A 19,656-nucleotide genomic window follows, 5' to 3' on the forward strand; every position below is an offset into this window, starting at 1 on the left:
TCTTAAAATACAGGGCCAGTGTGTTCCCCTCAAAAGAGCCTTTCCCTTCACTCTGCGCTGATGGCGAAACGCGCTGGCCTGTGCTCGAGTGTGTGTTGAAAATGGTTTAATAATTATGTCCGGTAGAGAGACAGTGCCAGCCATTGACAGGATGTGGTCACTCCTCAATCATCGTCGACTGTTGGTGTGATGGTTACAACCTCTCCTGATCTGCCCCCATCCGATCAAACTAAAAGAAAAAGAGAAAGCAGTCAACGTCACGGTTTTAAAACTGCACTGAAGACTTTTGCCACATACTCTTAATTTTTGCAATCACGTTAATCCAATAATAACCTGCGTTATTCCTTTACTGAAATTAAGTGACTGTGTGAAATGTGACAGGAATATTTAAGCGGATTAGTTTAGAGCTTTATTAATCCCTTGGGGCAATGCTGGTCCTTCACATATAACAAGAATGACACACTTAACACAATAAACACCAACACTTAACATCAAGTACACAAACAAAAACTGAAATAAATAAATAATATTACTAATAATGATAATAAAATAATAATAATCCATCGATTAACTACATTTATTATGTAACTGAATTGCTTCAGGCACAAAAGTAAATTTATAATGATTTGTGAAACATCTTATTGTCCTTAGATGTCGCTCAAGGGGCATCCAATCAAAATATTTGTTTAAAATCCCCAAGAAATCAAAACTAACCATACGTTTTTTTTTTTAGATCACATTGCTAGTTTTGTGGTGAACAATTTATCTGTGCATGTCATTAGGAATAAAAAGGTTGCCCTTGTAATCTTTAATTAAAATATGAAAATGCACTGTTGTTTTTTAGATTTTGTCAGATTACGTATATCTAAGCAAATGGGCTGGCTAACAGTTTTAATTACGCTGCTCCAAGCTGTCAGTTTTAAAATCAAACAGAAATGGTGAGGAGGAGTCTGTTAGGTTGTAATAACTCTACCCAAACACTTTTCCCCATCTTTCTGAAATGCCTTCTTTACTACATCCATTCAGCCTACAGTAGAAAAAATAAGCTATGCACACTGTTTGCTCATTTAATATTCTGTTTCTCTAGGAAATGTGTCAAAATACAAAAATAATAATAATAACAGTCGCAGTTTCTGGTTCATGGGGACTTAAGGGGTGTGTGCCATCTCCTATTACTTATGTACCGTTGCCACTGAGTGGTATGGTACGGTATGGTTTGGTACGTTTTGACTGTGTTACCTAAAAGCGAACCGTACCGTACCACTTTTTGGGAACCCTTTGCAAAGGGTACCTAGCACGACAAAATGGTACCAAAAGGCGGAGCTAGACACGCAGCTGAACGCTATTGGTTTACAGATAAGTGTTACTCGCACATACACAAGCAGAAGAATGAACACAAAAGGAACCGCCATTTTTAAATACACAGCTGAGACATTACCCCGTAATACTTCTTCTTCGCATATAATAACGAGCCATGGTCGACCCGAGCTCAGACAAACCTTATCATATTGATGAACAGCCACAAAGCCAAGAACAACAAAATCTGTCGTGTCCTGTTTTTGTTTTTACGAGGCCATTTAAAAGTGCAAAGCGGTTTTACTTTCTCCAGAGAGCTCGCGATCGAGTCTATACTCGAAATAACGAACTTTTGAGCTGATGACGTGTGCATGATTATTGAAGTGCTTCTGACATCCGATCCTTATCATAAAACAGCAAACGTGAGAGTGAAGCGCAAAAAAAAAAAAAAAAACGGAAGGAGCGAATGATTCTTTCAGCAACCTAAAACATGAACAGCTGCCATGTTTAACTATTATCATCACCTTTTGGACTATCATAAACACAATGATGGACTTACTTCCTAACAAGAGGTTACATGTGCTGGTAAAGATTAAAGATGCAGATGAGAGGTCTGCTCTGACTGTGGGCTATATGTTGAGTGTCGTTTTTGAAGCCAAATAAGCTCTAAAAGGTATGCTGCATATAGTTTTTTGTTTAATTGGTACATATCAGAGACTGTAAGGGTCTATATGTGTTCATATATGCTGCATTTATTTATTTATTTCATGTAATTGCAGATATAACAGTAGGCTATTTTGCACTGTCATTGATCTGCAGTTATAATCGAATTATTTTTATAGAAGGTTAGCATGAACATTTATACACCAGTAATTATGTGTATAAAGCATCTGTTTTGTGAGAAGTGCTTCTCATATGATATGTGAACGATCCGTACAGATTTACAGTAGACATTTTGCAATCTGTCCGACTGAAACTTTGTCGTACACCACGCCCACCAAAGGGTACCCTTCACGCAGTGGAAACGCAAGCCTGATAAAGGTGACCTGTACTGTACTGTACCAGTCAGAGGAAATGGGGCCATTTAATGTGCCATCCTCAACACCTGCTGTATGTAATAGGATGCAATACTTTGCAGGGGAACTCCCAAATTTAGCACAAATTAACAATGCATTGAAGACTCATTCATTCAATCATTTTCTTTTCGGCTTAGTTCCTTTATTAATCTGGGTCGCCACAGTGGACGAACCGCCAACTTATCCAGCACGTTTTATGCAGGCAGATGCACTTCCAGCCGCAACCCATCTCTGGGAAACATCCCACACACACACTTATACACTACGGACAGTTTAGCCTTCCCTATTCACCTGTACCCGCATGTCTTTGGGCTGTGGGGTGCATTGAAGAACGATTCTTGTTTTTTATAGACAGTGAAGAAAACAAGCAAATAAAGCAAAAGGACAAAATACTTTTAATAAATTAATTAAAAGGTCTTAAGAATAACTCTCAACATTAAATGGGTTGAGCTCCACAATAAAAAAACAACAACGATGAGCCTCTCTGATGAGTGTTTTTGATCAAATTTCAACCTGTTATTAATAACTGTTCCTATACTCCTCCACAAGATTTCTATGGTTTTTGACCCATTCAGGTCTAGTTTAGTTTTTTGCACCATGAAATAAAGTCATGCAAACTGGTTCATGTTCCTGGCCTGAGTGAAAAAGCAGAGCTAAAATAGCAGTATCATCTGCATATTAAACCAAGTACCCCATTTAACCCGTGTACTCTGACAATCATTTGTATTTACAGTGGTCCCTTATTCGCAAGAGCTACGTTCTAAAATTAGCCCGCAATAGGTAAAATCCGCGAAGTGGCTTTATTTACAATTATTACTGATGTTTTAAAGGCTGTAAACCCCTTACTACACACTTTATACACTTTACTCAGACAGCCATTTAAATTCACACTTTTCTCTCTCATTTAAACACTCTCAAAGTTCAAGACGTTGTAGAAAAAATAAGTCCAGTATTATATAATGAAACCAAAGATCAAAACCATTTGATCTTCATTTATTTATTCCATAATGGCGCCCTACAGCCGTGCAACTTCTACCTTCCTTTGGTGTGTCCAGAAGTTAAACTTTTTGTGTGATGATTAGCATCTTCCTCTGTCTTTTGGGTGCTTACCGCAAGTATCTTTGTCGGTGCAGAATGTGTGTTCGACATTGTGAGAAGAAAACTTACAAACACACAGTATAGCATTTCAGAGTCACGCTGCTAGTGTCAATTTAGCAAGCTGAACGCATTCTGTACTGAACAGGAGACACGGCACGGAGGAGATTGATTGACAGTGGTCTACAAGCCAATCAAGACTCAGAACACAATGTGCTGATCAGGGTGCAGAACACAATGCACTGTAAACAAAGCATGTCAAATTGCACAAAAAACATTGTGAAACCGCGAAGCTGCGAAAGGTGAAGCGCGGTTACAGCGAGGGACCACTGTATATAAAAAAAAAAACAGAAGTACACAGCCTTGTGGAGAGCCTGTAGAAATATTAATGATTGCGATAATGCCTCATTTACCCCAACCCTTTGTTTCCTGCATGTTAAAAAAAATCATAATCCATAGAACTATACTATAGTTAAAATTAAACAGAGTAAAGAGTTTCTTCCCTAAAATAATAGTTGCAAACAGTTAAAAAACAGATGAGAAGTCTACAACAATCGCTGCAACAAAAGCTCCTTATTCTCCAAATATTAACAAAGAGCAATTTAAGAAAGGAAAATTTGGCAGTCACAGAAGAAATAACTGCAAATTCTTTTCAGCTAGAAAAAAGGAAACTTTATATGTTTTGCCTGTTTGCTTAAAAAAAAATGCTGACATCCTGCGCATATTAGGTGTGGATTAAAAGGCATAAACATACACAAAAGTGGCGGAGTATGTGGTAGTGTTGTTTAGTGTGTTAATCAAAATCGAATCACAATTTGAAACATTGAGATTAGCTAAATCGCAAGAGGCTGCAATTATGGAATATATATATATATATATATATATATATATATATATATATATATATATATATATATATATATATATATATATATATATATATATATATATATATATATATATATATATATATATATATATATATATATATATATATATATACACACATATATTATTTAATTTTCCCAACCCAGAGCAAATGCGTGGACTGCCATCAGTGTGACAGTCTTACTAGCGAATTGAATGAGCACACTTTTGTTCTGCACAATCAGAATTTTTCAATCTGCCTCTTATCAGTCATTTAGTTTGTATTTTAGCCCCACTTTGGTTGTGTTCTGTATTTTCATAATTTTTTTTTTTGTTTTTATAATAAGCTACATCTCCCTAATTTGAGTCGAACTTGTTTACAGAAAGGTACGGTTAATTTTATTTGAGCCTACAGCTTGCTCTAGAGAAAAAAATTGTGTTTAATTTCTAAATATTTAAAAACAAATTTGAATAAAAGTTAAAGTTAGTTCATATCTTTTTCAGTTCCTTTTTTTAACTGACACTCACTGCATTTTAGCAGTAAGAAGCCACAATACAGATTATTGAGCTGAAACTTGACAACAAAATTAAAATCACAAATCAAATCGAAAAAAAAAGAGAATTTTTTTATAATGTATCGTTTATGGTCGTTTTCACAGATAAATCTACATAAATGCTAATAATTTTGAAAACGTGCTGTAGACATGAAGATTTTTTCAAACACAAGGGATTTCTTCTGCGTTTGGCTACCTTGCCGTCATGTAAACAGCCTCGGATGATTTCTTTCATACAGACATTTATAAAAATGTGTTCTCATTTCATGCAACAATAATCGAATACGGTAAAATTTCAGCATCTTGACAGGATCACAGAGGAGTTGTTTAACTTTTAATGTATTAACATTACAACCAATGTTAAATACACAAATTATTGTGTTTACCAAATAAAACCTATTTATGTTTAATGTCTTGCAAACATGGGTTAATTACATTGGCAGGTAAATCTGGACAATAGATCATTTCAATAGTGATTTTGCTTGATGGATCATGAACTTATTTGAATGAATCTTTGCTCACCGCCAATGTTTCTCCACTCTGCGACTCAAGGCGATCTTCTCCTCCCCCACCTCTGTGCACACAGGGTTCGTGAGCACAATCTTAGCCAGATCAGCTTTGACTGCACTCACACCGGCCTCCTGTTGACAGCGAGCCAATGTTTACCATCAGCACCTCATTCTTCGACAGCTTCTGAACCTGGGGCCAAATCAAATCCAAGAAAACTTTAACCGCTTTCAAAAAAGTGCAAGTAGTTCCCACTCCCACTATACGGTTTCTACTCTTAGCCAAATATAACTTTTCCCTGACTTTCATTCATGTCTAAAAAGCTGAATTACCATTAATGAATGAAAAAAATAAGGTCATGTTCTTTGCATAATTTAAAAACAGTTCGGGCTTGAATGCCATTTTCATTCATTTAATAGCCATTATAAGAGCAGCAATGAAAAATATACCTCTGACTTTGAAAAGAATTACATACAAAGTCAATGCAAATACGCACTGTAATGTGAATTTCCTCTGGATGGCACGAATGACACCGAATTAGCCTCAATCACGTTCTCCATGCAAGTTCAAATAAGTAAACTCGAGATGAAAATGCAAATCTATTGAAATGGTCATTTTCTTGAAAGGTCAAGCTTAGTGACTGCAAGCTGACAAGCAGGAAAGGTAAAGAAAATGGCGCCAATAGCCAAAAATAGCCTAACCTTTACAATAGGGAATAGTAGGAAATAGAGAAATAAGTGAAACAACATGATACAGATAGAAAAAACTACATTTTGATGAACGGAAACTCAAATTTTAAGTCAAAAGTTGCTTGTATACCATGACTTTAATGTCTGAGAGATTCCAGAACTTCCATGACCCTTGGGGAACCCTGTATATCGACAAAAAGTACGATAATGAGGTACATAATCTATTGTCTCTCAGTGACATGGCATGGCCAAAAATCCACACCATATTTCTTCTCCCAGATCAAACAATATCACAAATACATGATCAGAATATAATGCACATCAGGATGTAATGGCACCTTGAGTATTCATAACTTTTTCTAATAACTGAACTGCAAGTTGTCGACTATTCTGCCCTAGGCATGTGCCGGTATCACATTTTCATGCAGCGATTAATTGATGGAGCTTTATCACGGTATACGGTATTATCACGATATTGTAATTTTACTAGAGAAACAGGTAAAAAAACACACAAAAACTTCAGTTCGTCAACTTAGTAACTTTAATACTTTTTAATTAACTAAAAGTACTTTATAACATTTAAATACAAATAAATATAAATAAAACAATACACAATATAAAGTAAACTTGAGCAATTATATCAAAGTGAATGTGCAAAGGGAACCGTCTTCGATCAGCAATCGTGGAATGAACTGCCAACTATTCCAGCATGTTTTATGCAGCAGATGCCTTTCCAGCCACAACCCAATATTAGAAATCACCCATACACACTCATTCACACACACTCATACACTACAGTCAATTTAGCTTATTCAATACACTATTCACTCAGCCTATATTCAATAATAAACATAACAAAAACTGCCTGCTAATGCATGGGTAAATCTTCAAAGGGAACAGTGTTACATTTAACCTCTTTCACCTCATCCTGCTTGCTGTTTCACTATCTAAACAATGAAAACATAATATAAGGCAAATTTGTTTCATTTGATATCTGATTTACACTGTCTCTCTTGCAGAATATCAGTTTTAATAACCAATAATGGCCATTATAACAGTATAACGTACATTAAATTTAAACGATAAGGTAAGCAATCAGTCAATGTGCAGAATCAGCGTATGTGGTTACATAAATTAATATATTAGCTTATCTTTGCACTCAGCCAAAACAGTTAACTGAGAACAAGTGATTCAAAAGACATAAGAGTTGTTAGATAGAGACACAAGATGAATTCAATATCACGTTTAACAACTATAGTGAGATGAGATCACCCAGCAGATGAACTGTCTGAACATGCACTATTACTCTCACCTTGGGGTTTATGCTTACCCGCTGAACTAGTGGCTGCAAGCTCTGGGCAGGAGAGTGTTGTGGTTACGTGATTTACGGTTTTAGCCGTGTACTAGAAATGAACAGAGAACTTTTCAGAATCGCTAATGAAACGCCGGTGTATTTCCCGCGATTTCTCTGCGCCTCCCTTGCGTTTCTTTCTCTGACTCTCGACTATTTGACAAATACACACAGACGACGCACGCCTCACACGGAGTTTTTGATTGGGCCAACCCAATGTGATACCGAAAGAGCCAATGGGCTGCAGAGTGTCGCATGGACCGGCCCGGTCTGTCTGTCCGGGGAAAAAAGCATCTACTTTCAGAGAGTCACAGATCACAGCAGCGTCAATCAATAAGGCAGAAAAAAACGATAGGCTGCTAAGCCTTTATGGGCCGATCAAATCATAAGACGATGATCTGCCCGGCCCAAAATTACGTCGGCCCACCGGGCCAAATGGCAAGTCCGCCCATGCGTGTGAGGATTATAGTGCGGTGGCTGCGGCGGCGCGCACACAGTGCTTCTACATATGGGGATTGTTTACATCAGAGTGCGCATCAGTTCTGCGCAGCATATACGCAGTGTTCTTCAAGCGGTTGATGGAAAATAAGCTAAGGCGCAGTTCTAAGAATATAATTCGGGATCTATTATTTTTCACGGTATTTTGAAGTGCCCGCGATAACAATATCGTGCATATACATTACCGTGATTTATCGCATTACCGAATACCGGCACAAGCCTAATTCTGCCTAAACTACTTTTACCACACTTCAAGACACTGATCAGATGCTGTATTTAAAGACATTTGTCAGGTTTTTAACTTCAAACATCTCCTTTTGTTGTACTATTTTCATACACAACTCATCCAAACCCTCAGTTCCTCAGCCAATCAAAGTCAAGCATTCAACAGCACCATAGTATAACGCAATTTAATGAATTGCTAAAAAATTAAAATATATATATTTTTAAATGTGCTCATCTATGAAAATGTTCTGAAAACGGGGTGCCTGACAAAAAATATGCAAACCACATGTGAGAGTTTGTTAAGTTTTGAAAGCCAAGATGTGCTCCTGTTTAAGGAAGGAAATGCCATCACACTACATACACCACATTCCACTTTGTTTTTTTCTGCATTCTGTGTTTGAAGCTCAATTATAAAGTTGTCGAAATGGTACAAATCAAATTAAAATATAATAATTTGATATTATAATTCTTAATATTTAAAAATAAAGAGTTTCAGCAGATTTTCCAAAGGCGGTTCAATCTTCCGGTTTTGGACGTTATTTGTAGCTTAATCACCAATGAAAACCAAATCTCAGAACAGCTGGTAATGAAGGAATTGGAACCATCCTCATGCATTGATGCAGTAAAAGATGAAAACAGCATGTCTGCTAGCGTTTCTTTATACACTATGAAACTACATCCCTCATTTACACAGAGATACACATTTCTGCTGTGTGATCAGCTGAATAATTAATAGAGGAAAAATGCTAAGACTGTGTCCTCTTATCAGCATAAATTCTCAAAGCTCAGTATGATAATGCTTATAATTTTATCCAGGTCTCACTGAAAGAAAATAGTAATATCTCAATGTGACTTCCTGGCTAAATGAAGAAATAATAATAATCATCATCATCATCATCATCACATTTAGAACCATCCTGTTACTCAATTTGCATCGCTGATGATATATAAAGAAATCTCATTCATAATCTAGAATTTCATGAAAAAAAAAAGATAATAACCTTGGCCTGCTTCTTGTCCCCTTCAGTGCGCACACCAAGCAGTCTTCTTAAGAGGAAGTACGAGATCTCCAGCTCTGTAAAGATCTCAGGAAGAGCCCCCACTGCACCGAGGACCTGACCCACCATTCGATCCGCTCTGCACAGTGTAGGGTCAATCTTGGTGCCAACACCTGCAACACAATGTGCATAACAATATTAAATCAATCATGTACTAGGGCTGAGAGATTTGGCATAAAATAAAAATCTCCAATAATTGAACATTTTAACTTTATTACGAATAATGAACGATTAATTCATATTTTTTTGCCCTGATAGTTCACGGACAGATTTTGTACAGTAAATCTGCTCACATATTACAAGTGAGAGATATTTGAATGAGGGTGCATTACTGGATTTTGCCTAAAAACGAACAATTACTTTTTTCTTATAGACATGTGAAAATAAATAACTTGCATAATAAATTTTCAGTGTTTCAGTTTTATAATAAAAGTAGAAAGTAAAATCTCTACTAAATAAAATAACTTTTGCATATCCTGTAAGTAATATTTTAAACACTGCATTTCTTCCATCTTCTGTAAACAAATATTTTCATGTAAATAATAATTTGTGTATATATATATATATATATATATATATATATATATATAGATATATATATATTATATATATATTATATATATATATATATGCCTCAAGGCATCTCTGGCATAGTTCCAATTCTCATAAATGTAGTGCAAAGGCTCAAGAATGGGTCCATCGTCCTACTTGACCAGAGATCAGATGTGGCTGCAAAGTGTGGCTAACCGTGCGGGGTCATGTGACTCCAATTGTGGTGGGGAAAGTAATAATTAAAAAAAAAAAAAAATTATATATATAATAATAAAAAATAAATAAATGTCAATTATGTTGAATGTCAATTTCGATAAATCGCCTGGCCCTATCATGTAATTATTTTTTTTGCATAAAAAAAAAAAAACAATAAAATGGCACAAATGTACAAATTGAAGATACTCTTGAATCAAAACAACAGATCCCTATGAAGCTATTTGTTTTAAGCTTTAAATCATTTAGTGTCTGAGAACAGAGAACATTTCCACAGTGACTATAATAATATTAACAAAAAAAGGTTATGCAGAAAGGAATGGGCTCCAGTATATACACAGCTAGTGTTTTTCAGCCAATGCTAAACTTCTGGTGAAACGTTAATGTGACCATTTTCAAATTTATAAGGTCCCTTCTCCCACAATCAATAATGTAAATTTAATTAAAATATAGTCTGTTAAATAGACTCAAGCATTTATTTCATTGTTCAAGCGTAAAATGAGATGAAAGGTTGTTTAAACACAGGCGTCATCAGGAGCAGCAGGCGACTGCAGGAACTCTATTCAAAATACTGTAGTAACTTTTTTTATCATATTTTAAAGCCATGGCACATGAGACCCACTGTATAAAATCACCAACCAGGCAGTAAAGATCATTGATTTTTAAAGAAACCAGATCTTAAATGCATGATTTTATAATAGGATGACAGTTCACTGAAAGTGTTTGAGCTGGCTAAAGGCTGGTTTATACTTCTGCGTTGAGTGATCGTTGTGACCCACGGCACTTGTCTTGCACGTTACCGTGCATTTATACTTCTGCGTGCTGGTTATGTTGCTCTGCAATAGCACTTCTAAAACGCATGCTGGCAGTGAGGATTTTATGTCCCTCTGTGTCGAGTTTCTTTGCGGGTGTTTTTTTTTTTGAACGCTTATGTACACGTAACTAAAACTCACACATTTAGAGCTGGGAACCGGCCGACGTGCAACAACTTTAATCATAAGGTAAACACAAAACAAAAGTTTCCATCTGGAGCTCCACAAGACTCAACACTTGCTTTGTTTGTAAAATTATATACTTTGATTCTAAATTAACTTTATAACATCAGTTGATTAATCATTGAATTTTTTTTTTGAAAAAGCAAAGTTTGTAGGGGATTCATCCTGCAAGATTGCATAAAGTTCAGTGTTAAATCTAAAATCTGAATGCAAGTGGTCACAATAGACTGATTTGAAGGCATGTCAAAATAGTCATGTGTATGTAATGGAATCACTGAGAACGTGTTAATACGATGTGGAAACAGGGAACCCTCATCACAAGCACAATTACATAATTCCAGCAACATTAAAGTTTGCATACCAATAAGGCCACCAGGAGCAGCATACTGAAGGTCATTGTGTTCGGCAAAAAGTGAGACGATTTTGGAGAAAATGGGTTTGCACATTAGTTTCCCTTCATGGTCCTTTGAAACGATACCTGGCCTGACCTCAAGCTCCTGTCCGACCTTGAACCAAAATAAACACGGAGGAAAACAGCATTAAAAAAGGAACAGTAAGCAGAAGGCTGGCCTCACTATAAAACGTGTTCAGTAATTGTGGAACAGGAATGGAGGCCTTTATCTGCCTCAAACGAGTACCTTCAGGACACCTTTGAGGATACTTCCTCCAGCTACACCACCTTTCAGATCATCTACTTCACAGCCAGGCTTATTGACATCAAATGACCTGATTACTGTGGGGAAAACACAATCAGTCATCTAAATTTGTATAATAAGTCCTCTTTAGTGGCATTCAAATGAAAGCAGTCACATACCAATAAGGCGAGGCTCAGAGGTGAAGTCGCGGACAGGCACGGGGATCTTATTTACAATGTACTCGCAAACAACTTCGATGTTGTACTTGAGCTGGGCTGAGATCGGGATGATTGGAGCTCCCTCTGCTACTGTGCCTGTAGAAAGATGAACGAGAAAGAAATCCCCTTAGGAACACTTTAGAAGTTTGTATAATCTAGAAAAGCAATTTAGCTTCCCTTTACACTAATGTGTTTTTTGTTTCATATCTACAAACCTTATTCTTCGCGTACGAATTTGGCACAGCCATTTGAATCTTTTCAGCTCGAGACTTCCAGTTTCATTCACTTCCATTCATTTTTAGACGTAAAAAAAAAGCTTGTTGTGCTGCTTGATTTTGTAAACTGATATTTATTTATTCTGCTTTTCTGTATTGCCATGAACACACTTGTTGTAGAGTAAGTAGTTTGACCGTTTTCTGCCGTTATTCCTATTCATTTCTCCTATAGGCGACGGAATTGGAAGTTCTAAAACAAAATCGCAAAAACGAGCGCACTTCTGCATCGAAGAATAAGGTCAATAGATCAATCATTTTGTTCCAAAACAGAGATTAAAAGTGTTACCATGTTGTGTTTTGTTCTTGGTGCAGTTCCAAACTAGTTCAAACAAGTCATATGCGAGTAAACTCTCCATAATTTTCCTGATGGATAAACAGCTCTCAGTAATATTTCATCATGCGTTCATTTTTGTATTGGACATGAAACAATTAGGGGGCAGGAATGACATCCCACCCTACTCATTATTTTCACTTCATATAGCCATATATATGGCTATTACATAATACACTGTGATCTAGCCTAGTTCGCTGGATAGTATAGTTTCTCACTAAAAAATGAACAGCTCCAGAGTTCGTTTCAACTAAGCTGAATCCACCTCGGGTGATTTCAGACAGATTGTTTGACGTGGATGAGAGCGCAACTGCAGTGTTCACATGCCCAAACAAACTGAGCTAAGGGGGCAAATGCGCCGGGATTCGAAATAAATGTCTAAGTGTGAAAGCACCCTAAAAAGTAGGCTTGGGCAATAATACGGCAATCTGGTATACATCTGGTATAAAATCATGGCTAAAAATGCTGGTGTTCCATTTCAGTATAGATGGACTTAAATGCAGCTTTTGTAACCAGAGGGACAGTGTTGGGGTTTAATATACGCACATTCAGGCATTCTCCTTAATAATAAAATTTCAGAAAAGTATTCTTTGCATTGCATTTCTAAACAGGAAAATCATATTAGCGGGCAATGACTATCAAAGTACAACATTGTTAACAGTCAATTAAATAGTGGCAATGTTGTTTTGAAGTAATAATTACAAGCGATTTCAGACAAATATTTAAAGTAGCATGGTAAACTATATAGGAAGCGCGTCACAAATTGTCACTGTTCATAAATGAATGAATATGCGAATATAAGAAGCTATGCAAAATAATTCTCTGCTCGATGTTCTGGACTATTGCATATTGATCCATGATTCATCAAGTCCCATTCATTTGACTTTTACACAACTGGTAGACGGCAAGTATGAATGCCAGCAAAACATCCGCATGCACATTAAGCATAAATTGTCAAACATCATACATGTTAGGCTGTATAGTGTGCACAGAGATTATTTTCTGTAATGCAGTAAAAACAGAAGCGTGGACAAGATTCTAAAATGTCGTTTAAAATAAATGTACACTATTCTAAGCGGTACCTTAGGACACATAAGCTAAAGAAAAAGTAATAGAAACGCTAAAGCCTGAGTCATTTTTTTAATGAGTACACTTTGGATGAAAACATGCAAGAACCTTCTACTTAAGACAACAAAAACAGTATTTCATCACTCACAGAGATAAAGTAGCTAAAAAGTCAAAAGTAATAAACAATATGAGGGCATGTAAATGATAAAAAAAATATATAGATATTTTGGGCATCAAAAGTTTGAAATATGCATTTAGAATTAATATATAGTAAACAGGCAATCCACAAACAAAACTGTGCATTGCTAACTGTATATATTAATGCTTTATTAGTTCTCTGCAAAAGAATAGTTCTGTATTGACAGTAGGGGTGCAACGGTTCAATCTACTCACGGTTCGATATGCATCATGGTTTTAGGGTCACGGTTTCAGTATGGTACGGTTTGTGATATACTTAGAAAAATAATGCCTACAGAACAATTCAAAGAACAATAAACATATTTATTGGTTAAACACCTGACAATGCAACAGCTTCCCACATTTGACTATAGATTTGCATGTTTTCACATTAATTAAATCTAATTTTCAAAATGTCCTAATTTTATGTTTCAATAAAATCCTTTAGAAAATAAAAAGAAAAAGCATACATTTCCGCTATTTTTATTTTCCATCTCGACTCAACAGTCTCAACCAATTATGCTGAAAATAATTATGTCAACACATCTTAATAACTGAGGACTTTTAAAGTATTGATTACTTCGGTTTACATTATGCTTGCATTACCAAGGCAACAACGTATTTTTATTTATGATTTCTTTATGCTTTTATTATGATTCCAGAGAGCTCCGTTTCCCTCATCAGCACCATCGTAGTGAATGAAACTTAAGCAAAGAGAGAGCGTTCGGCTCTTCTCTCTCACTTTAAATCAGCGGGAACAGTCAGTCGAGAAGTAAACCGTTCTTAGAAGACAGCGGGTAAACAGAGTGAATAGCGTAAGTGATCGGGTGCGGAAGAACATCCAGCAGAAGCTTGACTGAAGTAACAGACCTGTTGTAAGTCCACATCCATATGGGATGCTGTTCTGGGATGGATCTGGCTGTTAACGACCGCTGATCTAGGCTATCTTTGCAACAACAACAAATAGGCTTTCATTATATTTTTGTGTCTGTCTGAATTTACATTGAGTATCTGTTAAAACACAGAAGACAATGCGCTGTGATTTGGCCTCACTTACCTCGCCAAGAAAACCGAGACTCCTGGAAGATTTGTCTTCTACAGCCAGCGTAAGGACTGAAAGATTTTTGGTTAGATTACTTTACTGTATTTTCGTTAATTTGGCTAAAATGTGTATTACATTTATTAGGTTGGGGAAATGACAATGACATGCGCGTGGTTGACGCCAAATTTGACGAGTACGCTATTTTTCATACCATCAAGACCAAAGGAGGAGTATCTGAGATCCTCAACAAACTCTACAGTAAGGACATTTCTGTAACAATAGATTAACCTTTTAACGTAGATTGTTATAATTATTTAAAAATTTCTATTACAAACACTAACCGCACTTAAACACTACTAACACACTAACAAAAAATAACAAACATGTTTTGTTACGTCATGTAGCATAACCACAAATCAATGTGCATGTTTTTCTGCAATCGCTATAGTTTATCCATGATATTCGTTGCACAACTGTGGTTATACAACAATAAATATTGCAATAAAATCAAAGCTATGATTCTAACCAAGTTATAGTCAAAATTTGACATTTGGAGTTATACCAAACTTTTCCACCAGGTGACACCCAAATCTCAATCAATCTCCATCACAGTGCAAACTTTCTCTCACCAAACACTGACATTTAACTGTCAGGCCTTTTCTGATATGTTGAAACTATTTTGTCAAGAAATTAAATCTGAAATTAATCTGAAACTTATATCGTCCACTAGTGATCGGAGCTTGCTAATTGCGAAAGGCTAAAATGCTTTCAATGCTAAACAGTGAATGTGTCACAGGTCGCACTCCAGAAATGGTCGATGACTTGAAGGAGAAGTTCAGGCAGTTTTGTATGGACACTGGCATCCTTGAGGAAAACATTGTCATGCTTCCACAAAACGGTATATTTAAATTATTTTAATCCTAAAGTTGTTTGTAATGTATAAATCTTTTTAAACAAAAAACCTGATAATTCACTTTTGGACTGTGAACTTGTGTCCTACAGGAGAATGCTCAGTTGCCGAATAAGCGCCTCGTCAAGCAAAGACAAAGACAGCTTCAGCCGGTCCACTCATTTCAGCCAAAAAACAGATCTGAATTTACTGTCGGCTTGGTTTTGGTCTCTTTCACTTTGTATGGAAACATTCTTTGTGCCTTGAACACAGTCGTGTGTGTGTGCTCTATTGATAGACCACTTTGCAACTACAGAGTAATCAAAAGCAGAGGGGAGAGAATGGCAAAGTATTTCCTTACCAAAATGATGTGTTTTGAACTCAATTTATCATGTTCTAGATTGATGTGTCATGTTTTTAGTGCCAATGTTAGCTAACATGTCTGATTACCATTATGGCACACCACCTGTAAGACTTTTATAAGCTGTGCTTCATTTGATCTTTGATGGTTTTGTTTACTGCTGATTGATTAAATTGGTTTACAAAAGTCTAATGTTGGTGTGATTTCTTCCAATTCTCCATTTCATAATGAAAATAATAATAGTAATTCACAATTACTGTTTATTATGTTTATATGTACGAATTTCATACACACATAACTTCTTTTAGAATCTGTTTATTTCAAATGATACATTTTCTGTATCTGTGTCAAAAATCAATCAAACTTTTCCATAATTTCTCAATAATAAATATTATTTTAAGGGTGAGTTTACAATAAACAGACCACTTTACAACAAACTGAATAAAGCATTAGCTCCATGCATTTAAGCCCCAAACCTGGACTCAATGTTTGTAATCACTTAAGGGGAGTAAATGTTCAGTTTTGAGTGAACTCTATTTAAAACTGAAGGCTATATTCACAGACTGAGGTTGGAGCTGCATTCATTTGATTAAAAAACAGTAGGAACTGTACTGATAGATGAAGTATCATTTATGATGCTTTCCATTTTAACAATTAAAATGTAATCATGTGAAGGCAAAGATAATTTCCAGCTGGCATTATGCCAGTTTTCAGTCTCATGATCACAAGCGTTTTCAACATTCAGTTGTCATCAGGAATTACCCTTTTAAAGTGGTTTACTGCATTTATCAGATAAATTTAAATAAATACGAAAAGGCGACAAGAGTTAGAGTAAGATGAAGGACGGTGTGGGAAACATTAAACACTCAGAGTTTTTAAGTGAATAAATGTGAAGCGTTTGCTGTCGTTGCCTATACAAATATACACTCACCGGCCATTTTATTAGGTACACCTTACTAGTACCTTACTAGAAACATTCCTCAGAGATTTTGGTTTATATTGAAATTATAGCATCATGCAGTTGCTGCAGATTTGTGGGCTGCACATCCATGATGCGAATCTCCCGTTCCACCACATCCCAAAGATGCTCTATTGGATTAAGAGCTGGTGACTGTGGCGGCCATTTGATTACAGTGAACTCATTGCCATGTCTAAGAAACCAGTCTGAGATGATTCACGCTTTATGGCATGGCGTGTTATCCTGCTGAAAGTAACCATCAGAAGATGGGTACACTGTGGTCATAAAAGGATGGACATGGTCAGCAACAATACTTAGGTTGGCTTTGGCATTGACACAATACTCAATAGGTACTAATGGGCCCAAAGTCTGCCATAAAATATCCCCCACACCATTACTGGCCACCACCAGCCTGAAATGATACAAGGCAGGATGGATCCATGCTTTCATGTTATTGATGCCAAATTCTGACCCAGAATGTCGCAGCAGAAATCGAGACTCATCAGACCAGGCAACGTTTTTCCAATCTTCTATTGTCTAATTTTGGTGAGCCTGAGCGAATTGTAGCCTCCTGTTCTTAGCTTACAGGAGTGGCACCCGGTGTGGTCTTCTGCTGATGTAGCCCATCCACCACAAGGTTGGTTGTTGTGCTTTCAGAGATTCTCTTCTGCATACCTCGGTTAAAAAGAGGTTATTTGAGTTACTGTTGTCTTTCTATCCGCTGGAACCAGTCTGGCCATTCTCCTCTGACCTATGGCATCAACAAGGCATTTGCGCCCACAGAACTGCTGCTCACTGGATATTTTCTCTTTTTTCGGACCATTCTCTGTAAACCCTAGAGACAGGTGTGCACGAAAATCCCAGTAGATCAGCAATACTCAGATCAGCCTGTCTGGCACCAACAACCATGCCACGTTAAAGTCACTTAAATCACCTTTCATCCCCATTCTGATGCTCGGTTTGAACTGCAGCAGATCGTCTTGACCATGTCTTAATGCTAAATGCACGTTGCTGCATGTGATTGGCTGATTAGAAATGTGCGTTACGAGCAGTTGTACAGGTGTACCTAATAAAGTGGCCGGCGAGTGTATTTGCGTATTTTTTGATTGGCTGAGCACCCAGTTGCGACTGAAGTGTATGCTTTTGTTTCAATATTTTTTGATTATCAAGTAAATGTAACCAGAGTGAACTCAAGAGATTATTAAACGTGTTGTGAAGGTCAAATATGGATTATAAAGCATAAAAAGCACCCACATACAGCATATCTGGAAGAAAACACACGTGCGTGTTGGCAGTTGTGTAACGACTGTAATTATCATTCTGCTGGGTCTGCAAGTAGGGAGGGACTCGGCTTTTGGGGGCTCAGTCTGAGGATAAAAAGGGGCTGCCATTCGTCTCCTCCACACACCCAATTCTACCTTGTGAACTGCAACAGAGAGAGAAGCAACTCTTCTGCAACCATGACGAGTGTCGTAGTGAAGATGCTGTGCCTTCTGCTCTGTGCAGTTTTCGCCTCGGCTGATGTCATGCCTATGACTGACTTCGACCTGCAAAAGGTAAATTACTCAAATATACGAGCATTTACACCATGCGTTTAACTGAAGGGCTCTTTGGTTAATTGTGCTAATATGTTTTCTTCAGATGGGAGGAAAGTGGTATCTGGTTGGCATTGCTACAAACGCAAAATGGTTTGCAAGTAAAAAGGTTGACATGAAGATGGGAACTGCCATGCTGGTGCCCACCGAGGACGGAGACCTTGAACTCAATTGCAATAAACCAAAGTAACCAAAAATAAGGTTCATTGGTGTCAAAGGAAGTAAGTTTTGATGAATTACCTTTTGATTAATACCTTGGTCATTTGTATGTTAGGAGTGATGGTACCTGCTGGACAATGACAAACCTCGCCAAGAAAACCGAGACCCCTGGAAGATTTGTTTTCTTCAGCCAGCGTAAGATTGCTTTCTTTCTTCTTTTTTCAGATTTTTCATCTAATAGTTAACACGCTTTATTTGGGCTAAAATACGAATGCAATTTTTTTTTCAGGTTGGAAAAATGACAATGATTTGCGCGTGGTTGATGCCCAATTTGACAAGTACGCCGTTATGCATGTCATCAAAACCAAAGCAGGAGAATCTGATATCCTCAACAAACTCCTCAGTAAGGACATCTTTTGTAGACAATATAAGTAGCCTCTTAACGTAAATGGTTGGAATTCATTAATGTGTTGCCTTACAAAAATCAACCATAGTAAATTAAACATGGTTTTATACAAATGTTTGTCTAGTAAAACCATAATAATATCAACCATGTGTGCGCTACCATGATTAAAAAAAAAAAGTTGTTTGTTTATAAATGGTTATATAATGGTTCTAAAATCAAAAACATGGCTCTAACCAAGTCTAAACTTGAAGATGGTTTTACAAAAACATCGCTTCCTTGGGATTTTTGTCACAGGTCGCACTCCAGAAATTGCTGATGACTTGAAGGAGAAGTTCAGGCAGTTCTGTCGGGACACTGGCATCCTTGATGAAAACATTCTTCTACTTCCACCAGGCAGTATGTTTTATGATTTTTCATAGTAAATTTAATAATAATAAAAAAAACTGATAATGTGAAATTTATAATTAACTTTGGACTGTGAATTGTGTTCTACAGGAGAATGCTCAGTTACCGCATAATCGCCTCATCAAGCGAAGACAAAGACAGCTTCAGGCGGTTCCAGTCAT

General features: G+C 36.7%; 3 protein-coding genes across 3 annotated transcripts; 2 read left to right on the plus strand and 1 right to left on the minus strand.

The window, feature by feature from the left end:
* Window positions 1-6,195: 6,195 nt before the first annotated feature.
* On the minus strand, window positions 6,196-12,991 carry LOC130218079 (eukaryotic translation initiation factor 2 subunit 3-like). Its single transcript, XM_056450111.1, has 7 exons — window positions 12,982-12,991; window positions 11,791-11,925; window positions 11,615-11,709; window positions 11,338-11,482; window positions 9,160-9,329; window positions 7,397-7,487; window positions 6,196-6,266 (listed from the first exon to the last, which is right to left on the minus strand). Exons 1-7 carry the CDS (start codon window positions 12,989-12,991, stop codon window positions 6,196-6,198), a joined length of 717 nt encoding a protein of 238 aa, XP_056306086.1.
* A 1,731-nt stretch (window positions 12,992-14,722) lies between these two features.
* On the plus strand, window positions 14,723-16,158 carry LOC130218081 (lipocalin-like; the record flags this gene model as incomplete). Its single annotated transcript, XM_056450112.1, has 4 exons — window positions 14,723-14,786; window positions 14,867-14,980; window positions 15,519-15,620; window positions 15,725-16,158. Coding segments are annotated over 4 exons (303 nt in total), but the record flags the coding sequence as incomplete, so codon positions are not given.
* A 2,187-nt stretch (window positions 16,159-18,345) lies between these two features.
* On the plus strand, window positions 18,346-19,656 carry LOC130218167 (lipocalin-like). The gene is made up of 6 exons (XM_056450246.1): window positions 18,346-18,486; window positions 18,572-18,711; window positions 18,800-18,879; window positions 18,974-19,087; window positions 19,385-19,486; window positions 19,586-19,656. Exons 1-6 carry the CDS (start codon window positions 18,391-18,393, stop codon window positions 19,606-19,608), a joined length of 555 nt encoding a protein of 184 aa, XP_056306221.1. The 5' UTR covers window positions 18,346-18,390; the 3' UTR covers window positions 19,609-19,656.

Source organism: Danio aesculapii, chromosome 24, assembly GCF_903798145.1.
Source record: "Danio aesculapii chromosome 24, fDanAes4.1, whole genome shotgun sequence".
NCBI classification, from domain to species: Eukaryota; Metazoa; Chordata; class Actinopteri; order Cypriniformes; family Danionidae; genus Danio; species Danio aesculapii.

Excerpts from the sequence above, each read along its gene's own strand:
- LOC130218079 (XM_056450111.1), bottom strand. Across the intron at positions 11,710-11,790 it reads CTCTGAGCCTCGCCTTATTG|TAATCAGGTCATTTGATGTC; the intron begins GTATGTGACTGC and ends TTTTCCCCACAG. Across the intron at positions 11,483-11,614 it reads TCCTCAAAGGTGTCCTGAAG|GTCGGACAGGAGCTTGAGGT; the intron begins GTACTCGTTTGA and ends TTTTGGTTCAAG.
- LOC130218167 (XM_056450246.1), top strand. The coding sequence starts at position 18,391 with ATGACGAGTGTCGTAGTGAAGATGCTGTGCCTTCTGCTCTGTGCAGTT. Across the intron at positions 18,487-18,571 it reads CTGACTTCGACCTGCAAAAG|ATGGGAGGAAAGTGGTATCT; the intron begins GTAAATTACTCA and ends TGTTTTCTTCAG. Across the intron at positions 18,712-18,799 it reads CTCAATTGCAATAAACCAAA|GAGTGATGGTACCTGCTGGA; the intron begins GTAACCAAAAAT and ends TTTGTATGTTAG.